General features: G+C 47.9%; 1 protein-coding gene across 5 annotated transcripts in view; it reads right to left on the reverse strand.

Moving 5' to 3' along the window:
- PKNOX2 (PBX/knotted 1 homeobox 2) overlaps positions 1-24421 on the reverse strand; it is a 256849-nt gene that overhangs the window by 16947 nt on the left and 215481 nt on the right. For 4 of the 5 annotated variants that reach the window (XM_019710526.3, XM_019710525.3, XM_074321095.2 and 1 more), the window contains 4 exons: positions 15821-16009; positions 3504-3633; positions 2994-3091; positions 2090-2209 (listed from right to left, as the gene is read on the reverse strand). In XM_019710526.3, the coding sequence (XP_019566085.1) occupies positions 2090-2209; positions 2994-3091; positions 3504-3633; positions 15821-16009 (537 nt within the window). The remainder of the gene's footprint in view (positions 1-2089; positions 2210-2993; positions 3092-3503; positions 3634-15820; positions 16010-24421) is intronic. The other variant, XM_074321097.2, reaches the window with a different exon arrangement.

The following is a 24421-nucleotide window of genomic DNA, read 5'->3' on the forward strand; positions in this document are numbered from 1 at the left end:
CCTGGACGCCCAGACACCCGGTACAGGAATTTGTCTGCAGCCTCTTCTCCCTCCTACATCTTTCTTTTCTCCCCCTCAGAAGTGAGGTTGTAGGTGTGTTCACATCAGTCTTCAAAAATGCATGGGGGTGGGAGACGGGGAATGAAGGAAAGAGGGAACTAACATGTATTAAAGCACCTTACTGTGCCAGGGTCTTGGCAATCATTTCACTGCTTCATCGTCATCTTCACAAGAGGTAGGTGTGACGAAGGCACAGAATGAGAGGTAAAGCCTCGATCTGAGCCCAGGTCTGGTGCCTCAAAAGCCCCTGAGCCGTCTACCACATCCTCGGCCTTCCAGTCTTACCTCCCACACCACGATGCTGGAGCCAGATCTAGATCCACGGCGTGGGGGTGGGGAGTGGGCTGCTCCCATCTTGGGTGTGACAGGTCAGTGCACAGAGAGCATCCTGCCCCAGGAGCCTCTCTTTCCACGGGTGGGCTGGGAGCTGGAGCCACGGATGCCATTGGAACCCATCGGCTCTCTGACAGTGCAGAAACCAGAGCCGGGAGCAGACCTGGGCATCTCCACCATGAGCTCCAGCTCCTTAGCCAGGGCCACTCCCAAGAGGCCTGAGGCTGGCCCTGGCCCTGGCTCCCCGGCTTTATCCTTAGGCTCTGGGAGTCATTCCAACCTCCTCTCTTCACCATAACGCCCACACTCCCAGGCCTTTCTCTCCAAATTTGGTTACTGTTTGTTCACCAGGGGTGTTTTCAATATGTGCTCTCTCAGCAAAGCTCTAGGCAGCCCCAAGTCCCTAGAGTTGGGGTGGGGATATGTCTGGCCCCCCCATCCATCACCACAGAGCAGTTATTTCTGTCTGCTGGGTGCACAGCATGCCTGGGGCAGAGTCTCTAAGATCTCAAATCTGACAACTGCCACCTACGCCTAGAATCCATGGCTTCTGGAAGCACTCACATTTCAAGTGAAGGGCTGTTTGTTGATTGGCCTATTGATCGATTAATTCCCATGATCCCCCTCACTGAGAAAGAGTTCCCTCATGGTTTTCCTCATACTTCACAGGCCAAGATGTCTCTAGTCCCAAGCTTATTGTCTGTCTTGTATCTGTGTCCTGCCAGGCCAGGCCAAGAGCTTGCAGACTGCTGGGAGCTTGCCTCTGCTCACAGAGATACTTTCCCACATGGGGGGGCATATGCGTGCAACACACACAGACACACACACACATACACAATCAGCCCAGACATAGTCACCGGCCTTTATTTATTGTGGCGGCTCTTGGATGGCGCTAGGGGATTATAATTTTGAAGTCATTCCTTACACTCAACCGAAAGCCTGTTTGTTGCAACGAACCCTGCACACAAGCACGTAGCTCCCATTTTGTTGGTACACACAGAAGGCACTTTATAAACATTACATTTAAACCTAAGGCTTTGTCGCCATTTCACGAAAGTAGCCACGGGGGCTTATGGAAGCATCTGTGCTGCGTCACAGAGCTGAGCTGATTATGGGAAGACGCCAGGATTTCAGCCTGGCTGCCCCTCCAGGGTTGATGGTCTCAACAATAGCTCCCGCACACCGTGCCTCATCCGGTGCTCTGAGCAGACGGAACGGGACACGCACCCTCTGCTTCCCCGAACTGTGAGGACTCAGGGCAATGGGAGCGTCCTGGCCAAGAGTGAACATTTTCTTCCACAGACGAGCAGGGGTGAACGTGGCCGCCTGCAGGAGGAGGGTTCTGGACCAGGAAGCACAGCCCTGGCCCCCATGGAACCTCACTCTGTTCACAAAACAATTCCGTACACTTGCCCACTACCTAACTCTCCTCAGAATTTGTCTGCCCTACTCCGTCTTGGACATCACCCTTTTTCCTGAGGTGGCAGCAGAGAACACTAGAGAAAGTCTCCCAGCTTGAGGTCCCACAGAAGCCTCCCCTCTGACCTGGCCTCTGGGAGATGATAACCCTATCAGAGAGCTTCTCTCCGAGGGCATGCCCTCTAAAGATCTGGGGATGACAATGGAGTCTGGTACCCAAAGGGTTATATTCGCACAGCGCACTGCACCTTCACACCCCCAGTACACACACACTCACCATGAGATGCTGGAAGAGCCAAGAACGCATGATATTGGTGGCGTGCTTGGGCAAGACTCCTCGTTTGTTCTTGGACTTCTTATCCTCATTGTCCAGGAGGGAGGTGAGGTCAAGGTTAACCTTCAGGGTGCATGGAGAAAAAGTCAGCATCAGCAGCCAGGTGGGCCAGCAGCTAGGGACCTGTTGCCATAGTGACGGCAGGCTCTTTCTGCCAACCCCCTTCCCAACTCATTCTAGGGTCCTGGGAGGTCACCTTTCCCATTACCCCACACCAGCTCCTCAGAGAATAGAGAAGGGAAGAAGAAAGGAAGGAGGAATGGGGGTGGCGGAGGGGGAAGGGAGTGAGAGAGGAAACAGAGGAAGCAGCCATGCAGAGGGTGTAAGAGAGACGAATTTGCCATAAACCATCCAATAGTTAGCATTTCTGGGGGACATTACAGTTTGCAAAGTGTCTTCCTGTCCATTACCATCGTGGGCCCTCACATCAGCCCTGTAGGTAGGTAGGGCTATGTGCAGAGGTGTTAATCCCACTTTTGAAGATAACTCTGAGGCTCAGAGGTTAGACTTAATGTCAGATCTCAGGCCTCTGATTTCAGATCCTCTTGTTCTTCCCCCGGCCCCCCTCTGCATATGGTCTGCCCCACTGAGCTACAGAGCAGCTCTGAGTGGAAACTAGGAATAGTAAGTGCAGGAGCTTTTGATGTAACCTGGGAGGCAGCAAAATCCCAGGAGTTGATAAAACCTTTCCAATGCCCAGCTTCAAATCTGTAAAGTGGGGGTGATGTTACCTCTTAGAAGAATAATGAGTAAATGAGTGACTTGGTTTACCTGGCAGATGGTAAGTGATCATGGTTGCCCTCCCCCACACCCATGCACATGTGCACACACCTGTACACACACTCACCTGTGTGTTCTGGATCTGGATGGCTCCCTGGGGGATTGCTTGGGTAACCACCTGACCCTGGGAGGTTACCATGGTAACCGGCTGGTATAAGGCTCCACCTGAGGAGACAACCAGTTTTTGTGTCCCCTGCCATAGGGGCAGGTGGGAGTGAGGGCACTTATATGTAAACACCGTCTGCTCTGGAGATATTCAGGCCCTGTGGGCAGGGGTAGGATGGGGGATGGGGTCTAAAGCCTCTGGTGGCATGTGTTGGGGGAAGCGACAATTGCCTTGCTTGGTCTCTGAGGGGCTCATGAGACTTTGACCCAAATCTGTTCCAAACCATCACAAGCAGGTCTTGGTGCTAATCATCTATAAACTCATAGAACACTTTAGTCAAGAAACTCATCAGGGAGTCCCGCCCTCCTGTTGCCTAGGACATTTGTGCAGTGCCCTGTCCCCCACCCCTGGAATCCCCTCAGGGCCACCCTCTCTCTTCCCAGGGGTGTCCCCACAATCCCCTGCACTGACCTGACACCACTTGTGAGTTGACGGTTGTCATGGCGATATTGCTCTGCTGGAGCGCTGAGGCTGGGACCACAATCCCCTGGGGGTTATTGGAGACTCCAGACATGGAATTGGGGGAATTCTGCAGGAGGTCCTGGCAGTAAGGGAGGTGTGGTTTGTGACAGTGTCACTAAATGCTCAGATGTCACAGCCCTAGTTCCTCCTCTCCCCTTCCCACTTCCTGCCTTCTCTATTTCCTTCTTCCTGCTCCTCCCCAGACCCATAGTTGAAAGGCAATTCTCATGGTTTCCTAAAAAGAGTGTATAAGAAGCCTCAATATTAAAAACCAACCAACCAACCAACCACAGTCATTCTATGTCCCTGCAAACCTGAGACATAAATTACCCCAGGAACCAGTGGTCTCCACCTTGGCCTCACGTTGGAATTTCCACTATTGGTGCCTGGGTTCTAACTCCAGAGATTCTAGTTTAGTTGGTCAGGGGTGTGGCCAGGGCTTTGGGATTTGAAAAGTTCCCAGGTGATTCTAATGTGCATCCTGGGCTGAACACTCGGCTTTAGCTCCCAGAACCTCGTCGTCTTTCACACTCAGTCATCTCCATATGCCCCGCCCCCCGGGCCTCACTTCCGGTATCTGAATCACAGCACTTACTACACCAAGCTCCACACACATAACGTTTTTTCTTTGTGTCCTTAGCACCTAGCTCAGTGCCTGGCACCTAGTGGCTACTAAAATATTTGTTAAATAATACTTAGAAAACAGCAACCCTAGCCTCTTCAGATACCATCTTCTAAGGGCATCGCATATGAGCCTCAATCTTCAGCACATTTCATCTATTCCTTCCTCTTCCTCAGGTCCCAAACACAGACTTCCACTGCAAACAGGGTCCGTTTGCCCCACATTGTCAACCTGCCAGCTCCATTTTCCCAGTGGACAATCCTTAGTTAGTTTCTGCAGTAGCCAAAGCAGCTAAAAAGACCGTGTTTGTTTGTTTGTTTTCTGGCTCCCTGTTCATCTCCACATCGCTGTTTATCAGCTGGCGAAGGAAGTGCTCAGACTTGGTGCTGAGGGACTGTGGCATGAGGGGAAGGACGCATGGCCGCAGGCCGGCAGGAAGGGGAGTCCTCCCTGCTTGGTGGCTGGGGACTCTGGGGGTTTGTGAGGAAGCAACTGGGTGTGTGAGAGGTCGGGGTCTCTGGGCTTTATTTGGAGAAAGTGAGACAGGCAGCGAATGTGGTGTGGTGCAAGGAGCCGTAGGAGACCTGCCTGGGTCTTTCAGCTCCTCTGACCATCGTTCCTCTTTTGAAAACAGGGCTTGAACAAGATGTCCAATGGCCACCGGGGGCTGACATTCCCATGCTCAATGCCTGGACTCCTAAGGCATGAGCTGTCAGGATTTAAACAGATGAACTGTCAAGAAAAAAGACCAAATAGGGGGGAAAAGAAGATCCCAATTTCCCGGCTCTTATGTTAGGATGGGCAGAAGGTTGGGCCGTCAGCCTCCAGGGAAGGTCTAGAGTGTGGAGTGGGGAGAAACATGTGTTTGAACAAACCCTTGGGCCCAATGACTCCCTACCTGCAGCAACAGACACAGAAAGAGTATCAAAGGCCCAGGGGACAGCCATGGTGAGTCACCTCCCAGACCCTGGCACCAGGAAATTGCAGAGCCTCTCAAGAAGTGCTTGACCCACTAAACTCCCCTTGGCATCTCCAGCGCTACCGTTTTTACCCTGCATGATGGTCCCTTGTCCCAGAGCTAGAGGAGCAGCACCCAGAGAACTGAGGCCGCTCTTCATCCTCCATCGGCCTGTACTGGGTGAGACCTGTCCATCGGAGGTCTCGCTTCTATTCTTGGCTCACCTCTGCTGCTGTGACCCTGGAGAAGGGGAAGGCAGCTCTTGCCCTGCCTTCTCCTTTCTGGGACCCTGTGAGCACTTCTCAGCCAGTGAGGCTTATTCTTTGAGCAGAACTCTTGGCCTTTTTGCTCATGCAGTTCAAGCCTAACCCCAAGTCTGACCTGCAGAAGCCTAGGAACTGGAAGGATCCCTAAAAGCCACATTATCCAACTTCCTGATATACAAATAAGGAGCTGAGGCATAAACACCTAAGTGTCTTGTCCAAGACCCTCAGTGGGTTAGCAGCACCAGGATTACTCAGCCTTCCTTCATCCATAACTACTGAACACCCACCTGTGCCAAGCATTGGGCAGCAAGGTACTCCTCAAATCAAAGGGGTTAAATAAGTAGTTATTGAAGGCAAGGTGAACAGAAAGCCCAAACCCAGAAGTATGGAGGCAGCGTGGACATCAGCGCAAAGATGATGGATCTGGGAACCAGCAAGTTGTGGCACTTCTGTGGGTTTCAGTCTCCTCATTTATAGAACATGTCTACCCAGTGCTGACGTTCAGGATCCCTGAAAGCCTGAGTTTTCACCTATGCATATGCTTCAAGGTTGAATTGCTCTCATCCAACATTCCAGCCAGCCGTTCACACAGGATGTGAACAGTACTGATGTTATTTGAAGCTGAAGCAAACTTGGAAGGTAAATTTAATAGAGGAGGAGAGGGTCCCTCCATGCATGCACCCTGAAACTCATGGCAATGACTTTTCAATGGTCTCTTTGTTTGGACTCATCCATGCTAGGGGGCTCCTTATTGGGTAAGGATATTGGGGGATTTCAAACATAAAAAGTTGTTCCAGATTTTCTTCCTCCCCTCTCCCCCACCAAAAGTATCCAGCAAGAACAACACAAAGTCAGTAAAATAAAATATAAGAGGTATGCCTTGGGATTCTACCAATACACATTTTACTAGCCAGAAGCAGAAGGGTGAACCATTACCATCACTGGACATTTTATCTACTTATTCAAACTCTGGCCATTTCTCAGCCTTGTGGCTTGGCTTGCTTCCATACCAGCTTCTCTGGCTTGGGAAACCCAGGACAATGTCTGCCTTCTTTTTCCTATTCTTTCCTCCTACTCTGGGTCTCTGCAGAAAGGCAGCCAAGTTCTTTAAGCAAAGGAATGGAATAGAGAACTTCAGGGGTAGAGACTAAGGGTAGTGCCAGGCTGGCCACAGCTTAGCTGGGCAGAAAAAGGAAGCAAAATCTTGGCCTCCTTGAGGTGTGGGGAGATGATATTCACCCCTTACATTTGTAAATATGAGCTGATTCACAAACCCACCTGAGCATGGCGGTGTTTTGAAAGACACAGATTCTCAAGGTCATTGAATCAGACTCTTAGCAATTTGTATTTTTACAAATTTCCCTCAGATGGTCCCAAAGATCAGATGGGCCTGAAAGCTACCTATTTATCATACACACTGAATATTAGAGATCATTCTTTCACTACATTATTTCATTTTAATCTCACCACTATCTATGGGGTCAGCAGGAGGGAGCTTATTCTATTTGCCTGAAGAGGAATTGAGGTGCAGAGAATGCAAGTGACTTTCTATAGTTAAGTAAGTAGTTGTGCCCGGTACTCAGGTCTCTTGGCTCTGAGTGTAGCTCTGATGTTCCCACAGAGAGATGTGCTTTGGGGTCAGACGGCCAGGCTTCCACATGAGCACAGCACAGCACATGTCGGTACACAACAAATTAATTCCCACTTCCTTTGGCTAAAATCACTCAGCTAGGGAATGGCACAGCCAAGATTAAAACCTATCCTAGGGGTCCACTTGGGTTCATAGCAACAGAAGAGATTCATCTGGGGCTGCACACCTAGCTGGGGCGGGGAGGGGGGTCAGTCTTTGCCATGAGTCTCCCTCATTCCTGCTTCCTCATTCCTGCTAAGACGTCCTTGGGCCAAAGCTGAGCCCCTGAAGTCCAAGCTGTAGCCCCTGACTAGCTCTGTGACTTGACTTTGCAGCTGTTTCAGGTTGAGCCTCTGTCTCTATGGAGACAGCAGAGTCCATCTCTGGAAACAGTCTACGGTTCTTTCCTGAGGAGGGAGCTATGATGGCAGCTGTGGGAACCCCTTGGGAGAACGTGTTGGCTAAGCACAGTATTATTATCTTCTCCACACCTGCCTCTTGGGGTTTATCAGACTCCAAACAGGTGGGTGCTGCTCTGTCTAGACCCAAATAGAGCTGTTTCCTCCCAGGCTCCAAGGTGAGGAACACGTTTTGTAGAGGTTTAGTGACGTTTTTCAGCATCCAGTCTCATGTGTCTGCTTGAATGGTCCAGAAACCAGGGGCTGAGTGCTAGTTATCCCGCCCAAGAACTCTTTGCCTTGTTTCACTACAAGCACGGCAGTGGTGTCCCCAAGATTCTGGAAACTGCCAGAAGCCTGGGAATCCTGGGCACCTTCCTGGCGTCTGTGGTGGAGCCACTTCATCAGACTGGGGAGTGCGTGGCCTCTTACTTTCTAGTAAGGAAATAAGCCAAAAAGCTGAAAACTTGCATAGTTTCCCAGGAGTGACGTCTCACAGGGCACAGACCAAGTAACCCAGGAGTCAGATGGAGGTTGGCTTCTACAGGCCTCCTAGGAAGCTTGCCCTCTTCTGCTCCTCACCTGCTGTCTCCCTGAGACACAGAGAAGTCAAGAGCCTCTCAGGAGGGGTCAGAGCAATAGGGGAGCAGCCTGAGAATGGCTGAGAGCTCGCACCCCCTGGAATCCACCCGTGGATCAGCTGCGAGGCCCTCACTCCCGGGCCATCAGTCACTTTTGCTGGACCACAGGGGTCATGGGGTGACTTTTACTCCAAATTTCATTTTTGGAACAAAATAAGATGACTAATTCAAAAGAAAGACCTTACTAAGAAAAAGTGAAAGGCTTTTTGTGATTACCTTTGGAAGCAGGAGGGGGTGGAGGAGGGGTGAGTGGGGGTGGGGGAGGGGTGAGGGGGGTGGGGCGATGCACAAAGGAGCCGACAATGACTATGAACTCGGACATTGTGGTCTGCTGTCAGCCTAGGAGGTCAGCCTAGGAGGAGCTGTGTCTGACCCCACAGCCGCTGTTAATAGGGAAAGGGCTTATGCTGCCTGGGGGGGACTTAATTTCCACTAAAGGAAGAAATTTCTGGAATAAGCTGTGATGGGAAGAAAGAAGTAAAAGAGTGAAGGAAAGAACTGGTAGAAAAGTTTTTCTTAAGTTATTTTGAAACGCTGGAATTTCAGCTTGCTAGGACGCCTATGAAATGGGAGTGAACTGGATGACTTGGAAAGGTCCATCCACCTCAGGATTTTAGGAAAAAACAGTGCCGTTCCCTAAGATTTATTGTATTGTGTGGGTGGGTGGAAGGTGTGGGGAGCCATGGTTGCAGGAAACTCTGAGCTTTGCAGAATGGCTCAGTTTATGCTACCTGTTTCCTCCCCCTGAGGCAATTGTCTCTGCCTGCACCTGAGGGGAGCTTGAGCTTGTAAGCTGCTGAGGAATTTGGTGGGAGCGGCCAGTTCCCAGACACAGAAGGCTGATGCCTATCAGGGCAATTGATAAGATAATTACTTGTGAGTTTCGGTGAATTTTGTATCCTCTATGTGAAAGCTAAAGAATTTACATTTGTTATGTTAATACATACTTGCACGTGCTCAAACTGCTTATATGGGTGCAGTAAAATAAACTTAGTGTCTTCAGGATCACTGAAGTTCCGCGATCGCCATCATATGTGAGAGTGTCCTTTATTCATTCCCACTCCCCCATTCGGGAACCCATCGACTCGTGACGGCTGGCCCGTCGCAGGAAGGTAAGTGGGTTGAGGTAAGTGGGAAAGTAAGTGCACCCCCCCCCCCCATCTCTCTGCCTGATGGGCCCCAGCTGTCTGCCACCCACCCCCCACCAAGCCACTAGGGGTCTCTGCTGATCCACCAGCTCAGATAGGCTCCCCAAAGCCTCCCCAGGCTTCCCAGGAGGGTGGGTTTGTCTGTGGACTTGCCAGGTCCGAGGTGTGGGGAGCTGGTTTTGGGTGCCTCACTTCTGCTGGAAAGCTTGTCCGGATGAACGCTGGCCACGCCCATGGCCCATCGTCTTGACTCTAATGCTTCCCGTGGGCCTTATATAGTGGATGGATGTATATAGCACAATGGTTCTTTCCTATGCATGCGTCTCATTTCCCTAGTTCGGTTGCCAGTTTTGTTTTGTTTTTCGTATATTTGGTTTTTTTGGTTGTGGGTTTCCTGAGGGAAAGAGCAGTCTATCTGACTTCCCCCAAGCTGCCGGGCACAGTGCTGGGCACATGGTAGATGCTCAGTAAATGGGTGGCCTGCCTGGGCTTTGGCCTGGGGTGAGTATGTGCCTTAGGGGGGGAGGGGAGGTTGCCACTGTCCCCAGCCACCCCGTTCCTGGCAGTGTCCCTCCATTCTGGCAGAGCCAGCGTCCTGTCTCAGGCCGGGAAAAGCTGGTTCTCAAACTTAGGAAAGCCAATCACATGTAAACAGCTACCGGATCCTGTTCTTGTTCCACTCCTGTTGGGGGCTTTAGTCTCAAGGGAAAGGCCCTCTGGCTGGTGGGGACACATTGCAGCTCCCTAAGAGATCTTAGGGAACATGCCTGCACAGGAGAGACCTGCTCACGTTTCATTCACCTGGCTGGAAGGGCCTTCTTGGTCCCCAGATCCCCCGAGAGAAGGCTGAGGGCTGGGAACTGGCAGGAGGGACAGATTTAATGCCTATGGCAGGTAACTCCTGGAACTCAACTTCCTGTCACTTTGGTATGGGGCTGTCCCCTTGCCATCTCAGTGGTGACCTTGCAGGTACACCACCTTCCCTTATCTCCGCCCCAGCATAAAACTCACTGGTCAGGTCCTCAGGGTCCTTAGCCACTGGGCAGAAATTCTGGGGGCCTGGCTGAAGTGACTGCCTTCCACCCACTTGGCCTCCTGCCAATCTTGAAAATACAAACTCCTTGTACAGGTCAATAGGCAAGTCCACATTCCCCAAGGACGGACAGACTCATCAGTCCCTTGCTTATTTTTTAGGGTGTAGCATCGCTAAAGAGTTATAGCTAGTCAGCCAAGCTCAGAATCTCAGAATTGGGTTCACTTTGTACCTCTCTTCTCCCTGCTTTCAATCCATTAGCAAATCCAAAAGCTTGTTTCCCAGCAATTGGGTTCTTCCTCTCTAGTCTCTAAATTCCTGAGCTACATCTAGGTAGAGTGACCCCTCCTCTCCCAGGGCCCAGGACCCCTGGTTCTTCTTCCTGTGTATCACACAAAAAAGTAAAGGAACTTACTATATTAAGTAGAACATCGACTCTGGAGTGACCCATCCCAGACTCTGCTGCTTATTAGGTGTGTGACCTTGACCAGTATCTTAACGTCTTGCAGCTTCCCTTTCTTTGGGTACAAAATGGAGAAACTAATGTGCACCTTGCAGCCTCGTTGTGAGGAGTAAATAAGGTAACACATGTAAAGCACTCGGTACACACAGTGTTTGAGATGGAGGGGGTTCAATAAGTGTTGACGTTCTCCCCTTTCTCTGCCAGGTCTCCTGTGAGCAATGCAAGAGGTAGCTACTCAATTAGTTTGTCCCTATCATGTCTCCAACAATGACCCCCTTACCTACGCTCTTTAGTACCTTTAACATCTTTGGCAGTTGGCCATCATTATCACCCTCAAAGCGTAGTCTCCCACAACTTTGCCTGCAAGACACTCCACCATCACAGCTGGAGGTCAGAGATCGCGTCATATCCATTTTTATATTCTTGGAGCTGCGCAGGCTCAATAGATGCTCAAATAGATGCACGATGCATGAATGACTGCCCCTTCTCTCCAGGGATTCTGAAAGGCTGTTTCTGTTCCTTAGCTTCTCCCAGACTTCTCTCTACCCTGGGAACACTCACTTTCAGAGCTTCCAGATAGTCTACTAACCACCCACCTTCCATGCCTCCCAAGCCTGCCTGAAATGCCCCTCCTCCAAGCCAGTAATTTTGCAACTTCGCCAATCACAATGGGCAAAACCCTCCTGCTGGCCTGTCTAATCCACATGGAGATTTGTCCATTCTGTCTCTGAGCAGGAACAGACCCTGGCCATGAGGGTGAGTAGACTAGGCCTGGGCTTTCCCTGGGGGAGGAAGAAGGATGCTGAGTGGTGACTGGTCAACCTCAGGCGACACACACACGTGGTTTGCTCAATCCAGACGCCCTCCTGCAGCTCCTCTCCCATCTCTTCTGCGGCTCCTTTCCTGCCCTTCCTCTGTGCTCCCTCCACCCTGAGCCTTCAGTGGCTCACACAGTTTATCTCCTCTGCTGTCACTCACAGTGCCTCTCACTGAGACGGAGCATTCCTCCTGCACGATTCACTGTGTTCTCAGAGGACCTAGCATGGTGTACACAGTAAGTGCCCCTCCAAATGCTAGGCCACTGAATGAGAACTGTGGCTCAGCTCAATTTGTCCTGGCATAGAGCTGAGGCTTAAATCTCCATGGAGACAGAGGGATGGATTTCAGGTCAAATTAATACTTGTGTGAGGCTGGAGTTAGGTTCTCTCCAGTGGAATGGTTTAGTCTGTGCCATCGAGATAAAGACAGAAGAACCCCGAGTCTGAGTCTAATATGAGCCTCCTTACTGAGGAGCTGCCCCTGCAAGAAGCCTGGGATCTGAGGCATCAGGAAGCCTGGGTGCCATTAGGTGTAGGCAGTACAGGGTGACTTCCCAGGGACGTGGAAAGAACAGGCTGTGGCCCAAGTCCTTGAAACTGTGTTTTAGTTCTCCGGCTTGGTAGAAGCAGTCCCCCCCACCCCATTGCATCCCCAAAGAGAAAACTCATGTACAGAAATGGAAGGCCAAGCAGGGCACATGCCCAGACCCCATAGAGTTGGATGGGGACACAGTATGGCAGCTGAGGTGGGGGTGAGGGGGGAACCCATTTGAATAGAAAAACACGTCTCCTACTCTGCAACACAAGGCTGAATGATTAGCACATGGGAAAAAAACCCATGAGCCAGCAGTTTGCAACAAAGCTGGCGGGTGGTTGGAATGTTGATCCCAAGAATCATATTCCAGAGGGGAGACACCCCTCCCCAGGCCAGGCTGGCACTCAGCTGCTATTTTAGGCTGGAGAGATTAAGATCGAGTCATGACGAATGAGCACACACACGCACGCACCCAACGCTCTTTTCTCTTTCCTCTCCGTACTGGCTCCTGGTCCCCGGTCCCAAGGCCACCTCCTGCACTGAACAGTCTCCTGCAGCTCCGGGTTTGTCCTTCTTGGGAAGGCCCATGCTAGTCACAGCTTACATCAGTGAGACAGTGACAGGAGCCTGGCCTGGACGGGGCAGCCCATGGTGCGTGCTTGTCCCTTCTCCTTTCCGTATACCTCAGACATCCTTCATCTCACGATCGCCACCAGTCCTCCTTCCATCTCTTCTGTCTCTGACTTTCTGCACCTCACTTCCCTTCTCCCGGTCTGAGTCTCTTTCCCGTGTTGCCCTTTTCCTCCAATCCTTCAGCCTTTCTCTACCTCCCTCCTGCACGAGATCCTCGGCATGGCTTTCTTTCCTTTTCCCTTTCTTCTATTTCTCCTTCCTCCTCTGGCTTCTCGGTCTCTCTCTCTCCATCTTTCTAACCATATTACTTCTTTCGACAGATTGTCACTGGCTGCCTCATGCACAAGGCCCTCTGGTAGCCTTCATCAGGTGTGGGTTATAATAATATATACCATACTGTCTCTACTCAAATAATGTTTGTCTTCTAGGAGAGGAAGTAAAGCTTACACAAGTGACTATAATACAAAGGCACATGTGATATTTACCATATAAATAGCCCAAAGTGCTCCAGCTGTTAGTTGCGAGAAAGAAAAATCCATTCTGGATGGGGTATCAGAGAGGCTTCCACTGGGAGAGCAGTCCTGTTACTGCCCTTGGGGAAGAGGCTGGATTTGGTCCTTCAGAGATGTGGAGCCCTCACCCAAACAGATGGACATGGAAGAATGGTGACATGGGAGGGCCTTAACTGTCACGGGAAGGCTGTGAACACTCTGGGGGGCAACTACAGTTTTTGATCAAAGGAATGACAAGAACAGAGTGCTAGAAAGATACATCCAGCAACAGAAGCTTCAGAGCCGTGGGTGTGTGTGTGTACGTGTGTGCACAAGTTTGTGATTGTGTGTATGTGCATGCGCGCGCGTGTGTGTGTGTGTGTGTGTGTGTGTGTGATGTCGGAGGGCTGAGGACAGCCAGAGAGGAGAGGAGATCAGGTTAGGAGGCCCTGGCAGTAGTCTGTGTGTAATTACCTTATTTACTCTCTGAAGCCTGAACTAAGTAGGTGGTGGCAGTCAGAGGAAATGAAAAGACAAGTTTGAGAAATGCCTCGCTGAGTGGTTTTTCCTCTCTTTTCTGGTGTCTTTGTTTTTGCCTGATTGTCTGATTTCTTTCTAAGCGGATCAGAGGCTTTCTGCAGTAGCCACCTCAGGGCCAGCTTCACAGTCAGGCAGAGATCTGATGTGGGTAGTAATGGAAATCAAAGTTCTTTCCTCTTTCCTTGGAGCTCAGAAGCACTGAATGCTGTGATCCCAGGAGGACTGACTTTTACAGGCAGCATCTCTGAGCCCTTGCCCATGTTCACTTCTCTGCCAGCCCGGTGTCTCCAGTGACCCTCTTGGGCAGACGCACTTGTCAGCCTCAGGACCCCAACCCTGAGGGGCCGCTGTGGCTGCTAAGCCTGCTGGCCTTCCCTCTTCCCCTACTACCCTGGTACACTTCCAATGCCAGAGCTGGGGGTAGAGTTGGAAGGCCCAGAAGGGGAAATCCAGTGCCTCTCCGAGGACCTGATTATTTCCAAAGACTGGTGCTAATTTTCTGATATGATCCTCACATCTCTGTGAGGCACTAAACCCTCATTACTTTTCCTGACCGATGCATTCTAATTAGATCAACACTTAAAAAAAATTCACAATAGCCACAGGATGGCTTTCCATCTCATTAACTCCTCACTTATTATTTTCATGAAAATTACTGATAAAAATGTGCATCTCCATTTGGTGAGGCCTCACAGCCTCCTCGGCGCCTATCTTGCATCTCTCCTGTCACCGGGGCTGCGCAGCGTCACCATGGTAACCCACAATAATAGAAACTAATAAATTACAAACGAGATGCTCGTTGAGCAATTATTGTCCTCTTTTATGCAAGTTTCTTGCTAATTTTGATCATAAGGGAAAGTACAATAAGACTCTGAAGGAATGAGTCTATTTCAAGAGAATATTAGCAAGCAGAAGCCTGGGCGGCTGTTTTCAGATCTGTAATAAAGTGATTTGGTGATTTCAAGCAATGGGAAGAGGAAATAAACTTCTTGCCTCATGTCCCATGCTGTACTCACTATCGAGTCTCAGAGAAATCACACTGGGGTGGGTTTGATGCAATACTTGTCAAAATGTACAAGGCATGGCTGGCCTTCTAGAGGTCACCATGTCCCTTGCTCTGCCTCTACCAACCTAGAGAGATAGATTATATGCATTTGTCCTCGAAACTTAGGGATAAAATCAGCACCACTTTTCATAAGCACGCTTCCCAGCACCTCTTGCCAATCATCCTTAGCAGGTTTACCCATATCTCCGAGCCTGACTGTCTCATGAGAAGAGGCTACTCTAAACCACCTGGGGCCCCTCCATGTAGAGGAAGAAAGTGGGGAGCTTATGGAGTACGTAGACACTAGTGAGTTTGAGGGAAAGGTATCACCAGGCAGCTTTCTTATTTTGTAGTTTCTGGGAAAATATTCTGCCTTGGAGAGCAGAGCCCAGTCTCACCCAGAGCACATAGTCCCTGTTTCCATATTTTCCAGTTCCCAGCATGAAGGTGGCAGGTGACTCTCGAGAGAGGGTGACTTGAGGTGACATTTACAGTGGCCCTAACACTCAGGGAGACAGATGTGCCAGGGCAAGGTGAACAGCTAGACAATGATCAGGGCAAAGCAGCCCCATTGGAAGGATGTCTTCATCTATTAAGTGGTCAGGATTCAGGGTAGGACCACTTTCCCCCAGCCCTCCTCAGGAACCCAGGGAGCTCAGCAAGCCTTCTTGAGAAGTCTACGGAGCTGGGATGTCTGGGTCCATTCCCAGCTGTCTGGTCCTGCCTCATCCTTCAGGGAAGCTTTCCATCTCCTTAACTCTTGTGCTCATTTCTTGGGGTATCTTGGGCCAGGAAGCCAGGAATCACTTTGGACCTTGTCTCTCTCAGATCTGGTCATCTTCTAGAAAATACCAATGCCCTGCCGTGGTGGGCTCTGGTCAAAAAGGAACTGTGGTGCCTGATGAATAGAAGGAGGAGTGGATAAGAGGAGGGACCTTTATGGTGAAAGGATTCAGTGAGTCGAATCCACTTCCCTAAGTCACCAGGAGACCTTCAGACATTCCTACAACTGGCTTAGGACATAGGACCCAGCCCTGTGTGTTACCTGTGAGTGAAGGTTTATGGAGGGCTGGTTGGGGGAGTAGGGTCCCCCGAGATCATTCCTGAGCAGGTTATCGCTGTGCATCTTGGTTTTGAGGCAGGTGATGTAACGGTTACAAAAGTCCTTGCAGAGTTCATTGACTTTCTCCAACTCCAGCAGGTGGATTCTCAGGACCTGGATTGCCTTCACCATCTACAGAGAGGGAGGAGAGGTGAGACCAAGTTTTCTATCACATTCCCCTCGCTGTCTTGAACTCCCGCCCCCAATCCCCAAGCACACCAGGAGAGAGGAGCCTATCCTCTGCCCCAGGTATATGCTTTCTCAGCCATGCAATTGAAATTCGCATTATCTCTCTGCCATGGTTTGCTGGCCTTGAGCCCACTGTTATCACAGCTGTTCTTGAGGCAGTTGTGGTACTCTGAGAACAGCACTGGCCTTGGAGGTAGAGGGCCATGTCCCAAGCCCTCCCTGACAACTGTGCAGGTTTGTTGAGAGGGTCATGTGAGGGGATGTACAAACTGCAAAATGTAGAACACTGAATAAGCATGAGGTCAGGGACTGTCTATTCTTAAACACCTAGTGCATCCCATGATACAGGTCACCTTGCAGATGCCCCACTGATTCTTGTTAACTGAATCATCCAGCATGACGTAGCTGGGTGCTGGAACACCTAACTGTGGTGGCCCTTTCCATGACCTTTGGGTTGTTGTACATGTGCTTGTTGCCTCTTCAAATGGACATTCATAAACTTCTCATGGCAAGAAGCTATTTCTCCATTGAGGTTTTCCCCTTTATCATTGTTATTATTACAAAGAGAAAGTGTTGTGGGAGGTATGGAAAAGAGAGGATGAAAAAAAACTGCCCTTGATCCAATCACCCTAAAAGAATGATTATTTCTTTTTGTGCGTGTCTTTTCCACATGCATATATTTTAACACAGTTTCAATCACCTTGCGCATACAAGTTTGTTTCCTGTTTCTGCCCTTAGTTTACCAGATGCATTTTTCTAGGTGGTAAAATTGTTCTCTAGTCTCCCTTCTAGACTGTGTGTTTCTAGAAGTCAGGGATGGTATGTAATTTGCTCACCATGTTTGCCTTGGCACCAATGCATGTGGATACCAAGTAAACATTTATTGAGTGGGTGAAAATTACTGAGTAAACATTTTTTATTGTTGCAAGTTATTCTGTGTGTGTGCCATACTTAAACAATTTCTTATTATTGGGCGTTTAGATTATTCCTAATTTTTCATTGTTGTAAAAATGTTACAGTGACTATTTTCCAAGCTTAAAGTTTTTATTCATGTTTCTGCATTATTTCCTTAGGATGAATTCCCAGAAGTGACAGGAAAAAAAGTTATGGACGTACTTTAGGCTCACAATAAGTATCACCAAATTGCTTTTCAAGAAACGGTTGTTCAAGAGGTGCTGGAACAATCGGACATCCAGAAGCAAGAAAGTGAAACTTGATATAAATCTCACATCTTATATAAAAATTAACACAAGTGGATCAAAGACCTAGATGTAAGGTACCAAACTAGAAAACTTTTAGAAAAAAATACAGGAGAAAATCGTCAGGATCAAGGAGTAGGCAAAGTGGTCTTAAAATTGACACCAAAAGCATGACCCAGAAATGGAAAACTTGATGAACCGGACCTCATCAAAATTTTAAATGTTTGCTCTTCAAAAGACCCTGTGAAGAAGATGAAAGGACAAACAGACTGGGAGAAAATATTTGCAAACCACATATCTGACAAAGAACATACCTAGAATATATAAAGAGCTTTCAAAACTGAAGAGTAAAATAAGCAATCCAATTAGAACATGGGCAAAAGACAACATCAGACATTTCACTAAAGAGAATATACAGATGGCAAATAAGCACATGAAAAGATGTTCAATGTCATTAGCCATCAAGGAAATGCAAATTAAAACCACAATGAGATGTCATTACGCACCTATCAGAATGGTTATAATAAAAAGTGATAACACCAAATGCTGGTGAAGAACTGGACACTGGAAACTCACCCACTGCTTGTGGGTATGTAAAGTGGAACAGCCCCTCTGGAAAGCAGTAAAACAGTTTCTAACTAAATATATGCTTACCATATGACCCCAAAATTGTACTTTTGGGCATTTATCCCAGGGAAATAAAAGCGCATATTTACAGAAAAATCTGTATGTGAATGTTCAAAGCAGGCTTATTTCTAATAGCCAAAAACTGGAAACAACCAAAATATACTTTAGCCGGTGAATGGATAAAGAAATTTTGGTCCATCCATGCCAAGGACGAGTACTCAGGAACAAAAAGGAACCAGTGATTGATACACTCAACAACCTAGGTGGATTTGAAGGGAATTATGCTGAGAAAGAACAATAAGTCTCAAAATGTTATATACTGTGTAATGCCATTTATAAAACATTCTTGAAATGACAGAATTATAGCGATAACGAACAAATTAGTGGTTGCCAGGCAGTGGGGTGGGGGACGGAGGGAAGAACTGCTCTGTATCTTGACTACCATAGTATGCCTATGAATCTACACAGGTGATAAAACTGCACAGAACTAAACACACACCCATGCACGCCCACGCGCACTGGTAAAACTAGTGAAGTCTGAATTAAGGTGGGTGGATTGTATCTTGTCGATTTCCTGATTGTGAAATTGTTCTATAGTCATGCAAGAAGGGACGCAGTACTTCTGTGTTTCAGTTCTTATGACGGCATGTAAATCGACAATTATATGAAAATAAAAAGTGAGAAAAAGGGTGGGGGCGTGTTTCCTCTGGAGACCCACGTATGTGGACATAAGCAATATACAGGAGTCCCCGTTTAACCCCGCCCTCCCAGCATTTGGCTAGCATTTTGAGACCCAGGGAAACGAAAATGAGAATCCCTCCCAGAGAATTTTGACTTCTGGTGGGAGTAGAGCAGCGTGGCTGGGAGCAGCGCCAGCCCCCATTCTGTGCTTCATTGGCATTTCAAGGGGGTAGCACCTGAGGCATTCCTGTGTTGGCATTTGGATTGTCTGATGGGTAGGGACCATACTCAACTAATTAAGGGTGCTTGGAGTACCGAGTTAGATGAAGTGTCACTCAAAGGCAGAAACCAAAAATTTTGTGTCCTCGCGCAGGGCTCAATCACAGGCTCTTCTCCCAAGGGAGTGCTTCCTCCATGGGGCTGAAACTAATGGAGAGTGTGCTGTCCCAGGCGCAGAGGAGAATAGTGACTTTAGTATGGATTAATCGGACCCCAAAATGGAGTTAGGTTCTGAATAAATATTCGCTCTTGTCTAAATTTTCTACTTGACTTTGGCCATGGAGATCTTGGGTTATGTTTCTCAGAGTAATTAGCACAGTAAAGGTGTTTAATAAATACTCATCGATTGATTGGTAACAATACCAAAAAGATTCTTCTTCTTACTGTGTCAGGCCCTGTGGTAGACCTATGGCAGGCCTTGTCTTATTTACTCCACAACCACCTCTGCATGTGGATACATTACCGTACACACTTTACAGCTGAAGAAAATGAAACCCAGAGACACGATTTTACTGTTTAAAGTCACACAGCTGGTAAGGACAGAAGTAGGATGTGAAGTGAGCTTGCCCGTGTTGCTTTGCCCTCAATACAGACTCTTGGGATTTATGTAGATAGAGAAAATGGCTGTTTAAAGCACGCATGGTTTACGGAGAAAGTGGCTTGGTGACAGGAATTATGGGGTTCCAGGAAAATCAAATAGCTTTGGGGACATTCAACTTTAGGATTTCCAGAACGCTTTTTGGTAATCTTCCCTCTTTGGGCTGCTCTGGTTTCTCATTTCTCACTCCTGGCCTAGCCCCCAAGAGTCAGACTACCTCACCCATGCAGGTAGCTGTTTCCTCGTGCGTAAAAAGAGAGGGTTGGACCGTCAGGTGCTCTCTGTCTTCGGATTCTCTGAACATCACCAGGACTCCTGCCCTTAAGTCACTGACGGTGCTGGAAGGGGCCCCAGAAAGTGATCTGGGCCACCTTCCAGGTGAGTGAGTGGAAGGTCCAAACTCCCTTGGACATGTGGCTGCATCTTCTCCTCTGAGGCTCTCCCAGTCAGAACCTTACCGCCTCAGACCACCCCTATGTTCGTTCAATCTGCTGATTGAGTTCTTCCATGGATTTACCAAATTCTCTCTTGCCTTAACGGAAAGTGCTTACTCAGCCTTCTGTAGGGACCAAGAACATCTAGTGATTCCATCAACACAACCCCTCTTCATTTAACATTATCCATTCGACATAAATATTGTCTCATTATGTGCCATATACTGGACAAGCCAACTGACTTGAATAAATCATCCAATTAGTTTTGCCTTCTCTAAACAAAAGAATCCTAGTTCCTTAAACTTTTCTTCTTTTTCCCTGTCTTCCCTCCCTCCCTTCCTTTCTTCTTTCCTTCTTTCTCTGAGCTTTCCTTTAACAGACCATTCTTCATTTTTAACCAGCATTTTATCCACTCACTTATTTTGAAATCTTTTTGTGAAGTAATACACACACATTCACACACCCAGAAAAGTACACATATCTCTTCATTTATTTTTAAAATATAGCCAATACGTATTCATTGATTTTTTTTAAAAAAAGGAATAAAAATACAAATAAGTAAAACAAAATAAAAAGAAAAATCGACCCAGATAACTTTGCTCAGATGAAATATACACATACCGTGCTTAAACCAGACGTGGTGTCCAGCGGCCAAAAGTGGACACACCTTTTGGTCTAATAAAGCACAACTGAAGGATTACTTTTTCATGGGATAATAGACGTGGTTTAAAGATTTAAGAAGGTAGAGTATTTCCTAATGGTATTCCGAGGCAATGAATATGTAAGACCTATTCAATATTACAGAAGAAGATGGGCAATGCCATTAATGTGGGGTGGCTGCCTGGCGGAGAAGAGAGTCTGTGGGGTTTACTGTCAGACAGCCTGGATTTGAGTCCAGACCTACTGTTTACAAACTGGGTGATATTGGGCCAGTGTCATGACTTCTCTGAGCCTCAGTTTCCTCATTTATGAAATGGAGACGTGATCATCCCTAACTCACAAGATTTGATAAGGGCTAAGGGAGATAATAATGTGAAAGTGCTTTATAAACCGCAGGGAACCAAAAGCATAGACATTTTTTTAATGTCTTTTAATCTTTTCTAATATCCTGTTAGATTTTCTATTGCTATTCCATATTCAGCTAGTGCAAGAATAATCCTTCCCAGTTTTTCTTCTATATTTATGTTCTGTAAATCACCCTCTGTCCTATGTGTTTGCAATTTGGGGGGGGTTGCCTCTACATCAGAATAAAACTCTTACTTATTAAACTATTTTTCTAAGTAATCAATGTCATATAAAAAGTTATTCCAAATCTTCTAGAGCCATAACAATTCCATTTAATTTAATATCGTCATCAAATGTGATAAATGTGTCCTTAATTCCTTTCCCCAAGCTTTGCTTCATCTTTTTCAGCTTTTCTCCCTCCCTTCCCTTTCAAAATAAAGAAACAGTCCTTATTTTCTAACAAGTACCCGTCAAAGAAGCAAAACAAACTGCAACCTTACATTTTCGTCTCCTAACACTAGCCCCGTAGGTCCCAGGAAAGTACATGGGACTGGGGTCATCATTTTCTGTGAAGTCACATGGTGTGACGTCCCGAACTGATTATGTCTTACCTGGATATTCTGGACAAGTGTTCTAACTTTCTCTAAAACTTAGGAGGAAGATAATGCCTACCTACATTGTAGAGTTGTGAAATTGAATAAGATAATGTATGCAAATGTCCTGGACGCACAGCAGCTATTTGATAAACGCCAATTCTTTATGTCCATGTGTCCCTCCCTTCACCATGAAGGTTCCTTCTAAAAAGTGGCCTCTCTTGTCGGAAGTGGCCTCTTTACTTGATAGTAATAAATCTTGCTTTTGAAAACAATGATATACAGAGCACTTTACAAGTTGCAAAATGCTTTTCTCTCCATTATCTCATTTGAGTCTCATAACCACGGGACACATCTCTCCTGAGGATGAGGTTGAGGCTTGGAGATTGGGCACCCCAGTAAATTGTACGCAGCAGTTAGGGAGGCGCCCTTGCCCTGGGGGGTAGTTTCTTTTCACCCTCTCCTTTTTCTTCTGCGAGTTAGAAAGCTGGAAAGATTCTCCCTCACTTACATGAAGGAGTTTATAAACACACATTCCTTAATGTGCTCTGATATTTCCTGGGGGTCACTGGGGCAGCCAACACTAAAATCTAATCTGGAATTTTTCCAGACCAGACCAGCACCTCCTGACCAGTTGGAAGTGCAGGATCATTGGAACGAGGAATGGGACATGGAAGGATGGTGAAGACCAGGGACCAAGTACTGCCAGATGATGGGGGGGATAGGATGAACATTTTTATGGAAGCCATCATGCGTGACAAGTTAAATCACTATTAAGTCAGTAATGTGGCACTTCTACTCCGATGTCCTCCGAATTTGGAGAAGCAGTGTCGTTCAGAGGAAAGCTGGGCTTTGGGGTTAGACCAACTTGGTGTAAAGCCCAGCTCTGTAACTTATTGGCTTTGGGTTCTTAGGCCTTGAGTTCCTCCTCCGTAAGTGGGGATAGTAATAACTATAAACACACATTCCTTAGTAATAACTATGTAATTCCATAGTAATAACTATGTCATAGGGCCATCGCAAGAACCCAATAGCAGAGCAGGCCTCGAGAACAATGGGTTTGGGAGGCTGAGTCCTGGGTCTTCCACCTACTGGGAGACTCTGGACAGTTTACATAACCTTTGCACTTGACTTTCTGCCTTTGTAAAATGGGACAATAATAGTGACTCCCTCAGAGTTGTACTGTGGATTAAATGAGAGGAGGCTAGAAAAACAAGAAAAAGAAGACCTGGTACATAGAAAGCACTAAGAAAACACGAGCTACAGGGCAGAGTTACTGTGAGGAGTGTGGGTACCGGTGCTTGAGACTCGTATGTGATTCTAGCCTCCGCCAGCAGTGTGATCTTAAGCTAGGGATGTCACCTCGTGTCTCAATGTCCTCGTCTTAAAATGGGAGTAATAGTAACACGTGCCTTGTGGGTTTGAAAAGAGGATTAAATAAGAAAATACATGTAGAGTGTTTAGAAGAGCACCTGGCACCTGATAAGTGCTCTATAAACGTTCATTGTTGCTAGCGTACATTATTCGTATTTCCTTGCCCTTTCTTGGTGTCTGTAGGATTTCTTGCTCCTATCGGGGTGAAGGGAGTTGCACTGGAGGCTGAAGTGAGTGACTCTGAGTGGGGCTGGCCAAGGTCTCTGTGGGCTCAGAGCTCAGGCCTGGCTCCCTCTTCACAGCCTCGGGCTTTTGGCCTTGCCTCCTCAGAGTGGGCCCAGGGGCCTGCAGGGCCCCATTCTGGAGCTGGCTTTGCGGTCAGGCAGCCATAATCTGTCCCTCGAGCCACACCAGAGTCTCATTAAAACGTGCCCCATAAATGTTAAAAAATTTACACATAAAAAAATTCCATGCATGAAACTGAAACCGTAGGTTTTACAGCCTCGGTTTGAAATCTTGCATAATATATAAAACCTCGGCCCTGCACTGGGGGCCTGTAAATCAGATTTTATAAAACAAAAAGCTTTTACCTTTCAAAGGGGTTTGGGGAACTTGCAAATTTTACGAACTTTACCAACTGCCAGTCAGAGGCTCCGGGGCCCAACCTGGGGGTCAGTGGGCCCAGGTAAGAAAGAAGCCTGGTGAGCACCAGGTGGGTGTGGGACTAGGAGTGGATGGTTAACCAGGGGAGTTAACCGGGGGAATTCCAGCTTAGCCACCAGGAGTTGGAGATGGGAGGTAGAGAGGGTCAAAATGTGGAGGTCCAGGGAGAGGTGGTGGAGTTACTCTTTATAAAAGAGGATTTTATTGCCCCCAGGGAGAAGAGAGGAGGGTGATACAGTGGAAGGAGCACCATATTAGGAGCCAGCAGAACTGGTTCTGGTCCTGATGCAGTTTCTCTTCTCTGGACTTTGGTGTCTCCATCTAAGAAATGGACTTGCTTCTGTCTACGGTGTGTTTTCCCCTAACATGCCGTGAGAGCAGCTGGCTAACCGGGAAGGGAAGTTCCTTCAGAAACTACAGTCTGGGAACCTCCCTGATCTTGGGACAGCTCTGGAAGAACTCAGTCCGCCATGCCCATGGGAACTTGTTGGGGAGACTGCTGGGAGCAGGGGGAAGGCATGACATGCAATTTGCTTGGAGGTGGGGGAAGGGAGGGCAGGGGTGAGGGAGACCAGGTGGAGGTGGGAGGATTCGTGTCCAGTGGTGGGCTTCGTGGGGCTGGGGAGAAAGAAGGATCTAAGATTGAGAGCTCAAGGTGGGACAAAATTTGGGGGACCCCAGTGTCCTCCTGACAATCCCATCTGTGAATGTCAATATTCAAGGGCATAGGAAAGCTGCCCTGACACACATATATATATATAAAATAAATCTCTCAATTATCTCAGCTCATTTGCTTGGGGTCTCTCATTTTATGTCCCTGCTCCACTGCGCAGTATATCTGTCCGGATAAAGAGTTACAGTCCGTTGGGCTACGTGTGCAGGGTTGTAAAAAATACAGATGC

The sequence above is a fragment of the Rhinolophus sinicus genome, chromosome 9 (genome assembly GCF_057876585.1).
Source record: "Rhinolophus sinicus isolate RSI-liver-muscle chromosome 9, RSI-T2T, whole genome shotgun sequence".
In the NCBI taxonomy this organism is placed as follows: domain Eukaryota; kingdom Metazoa; phylum Chordata; class Mammalia; order Chiroptera; family Rhinolophidae; genus Rhinolophus; species Rhinolophus sinicus.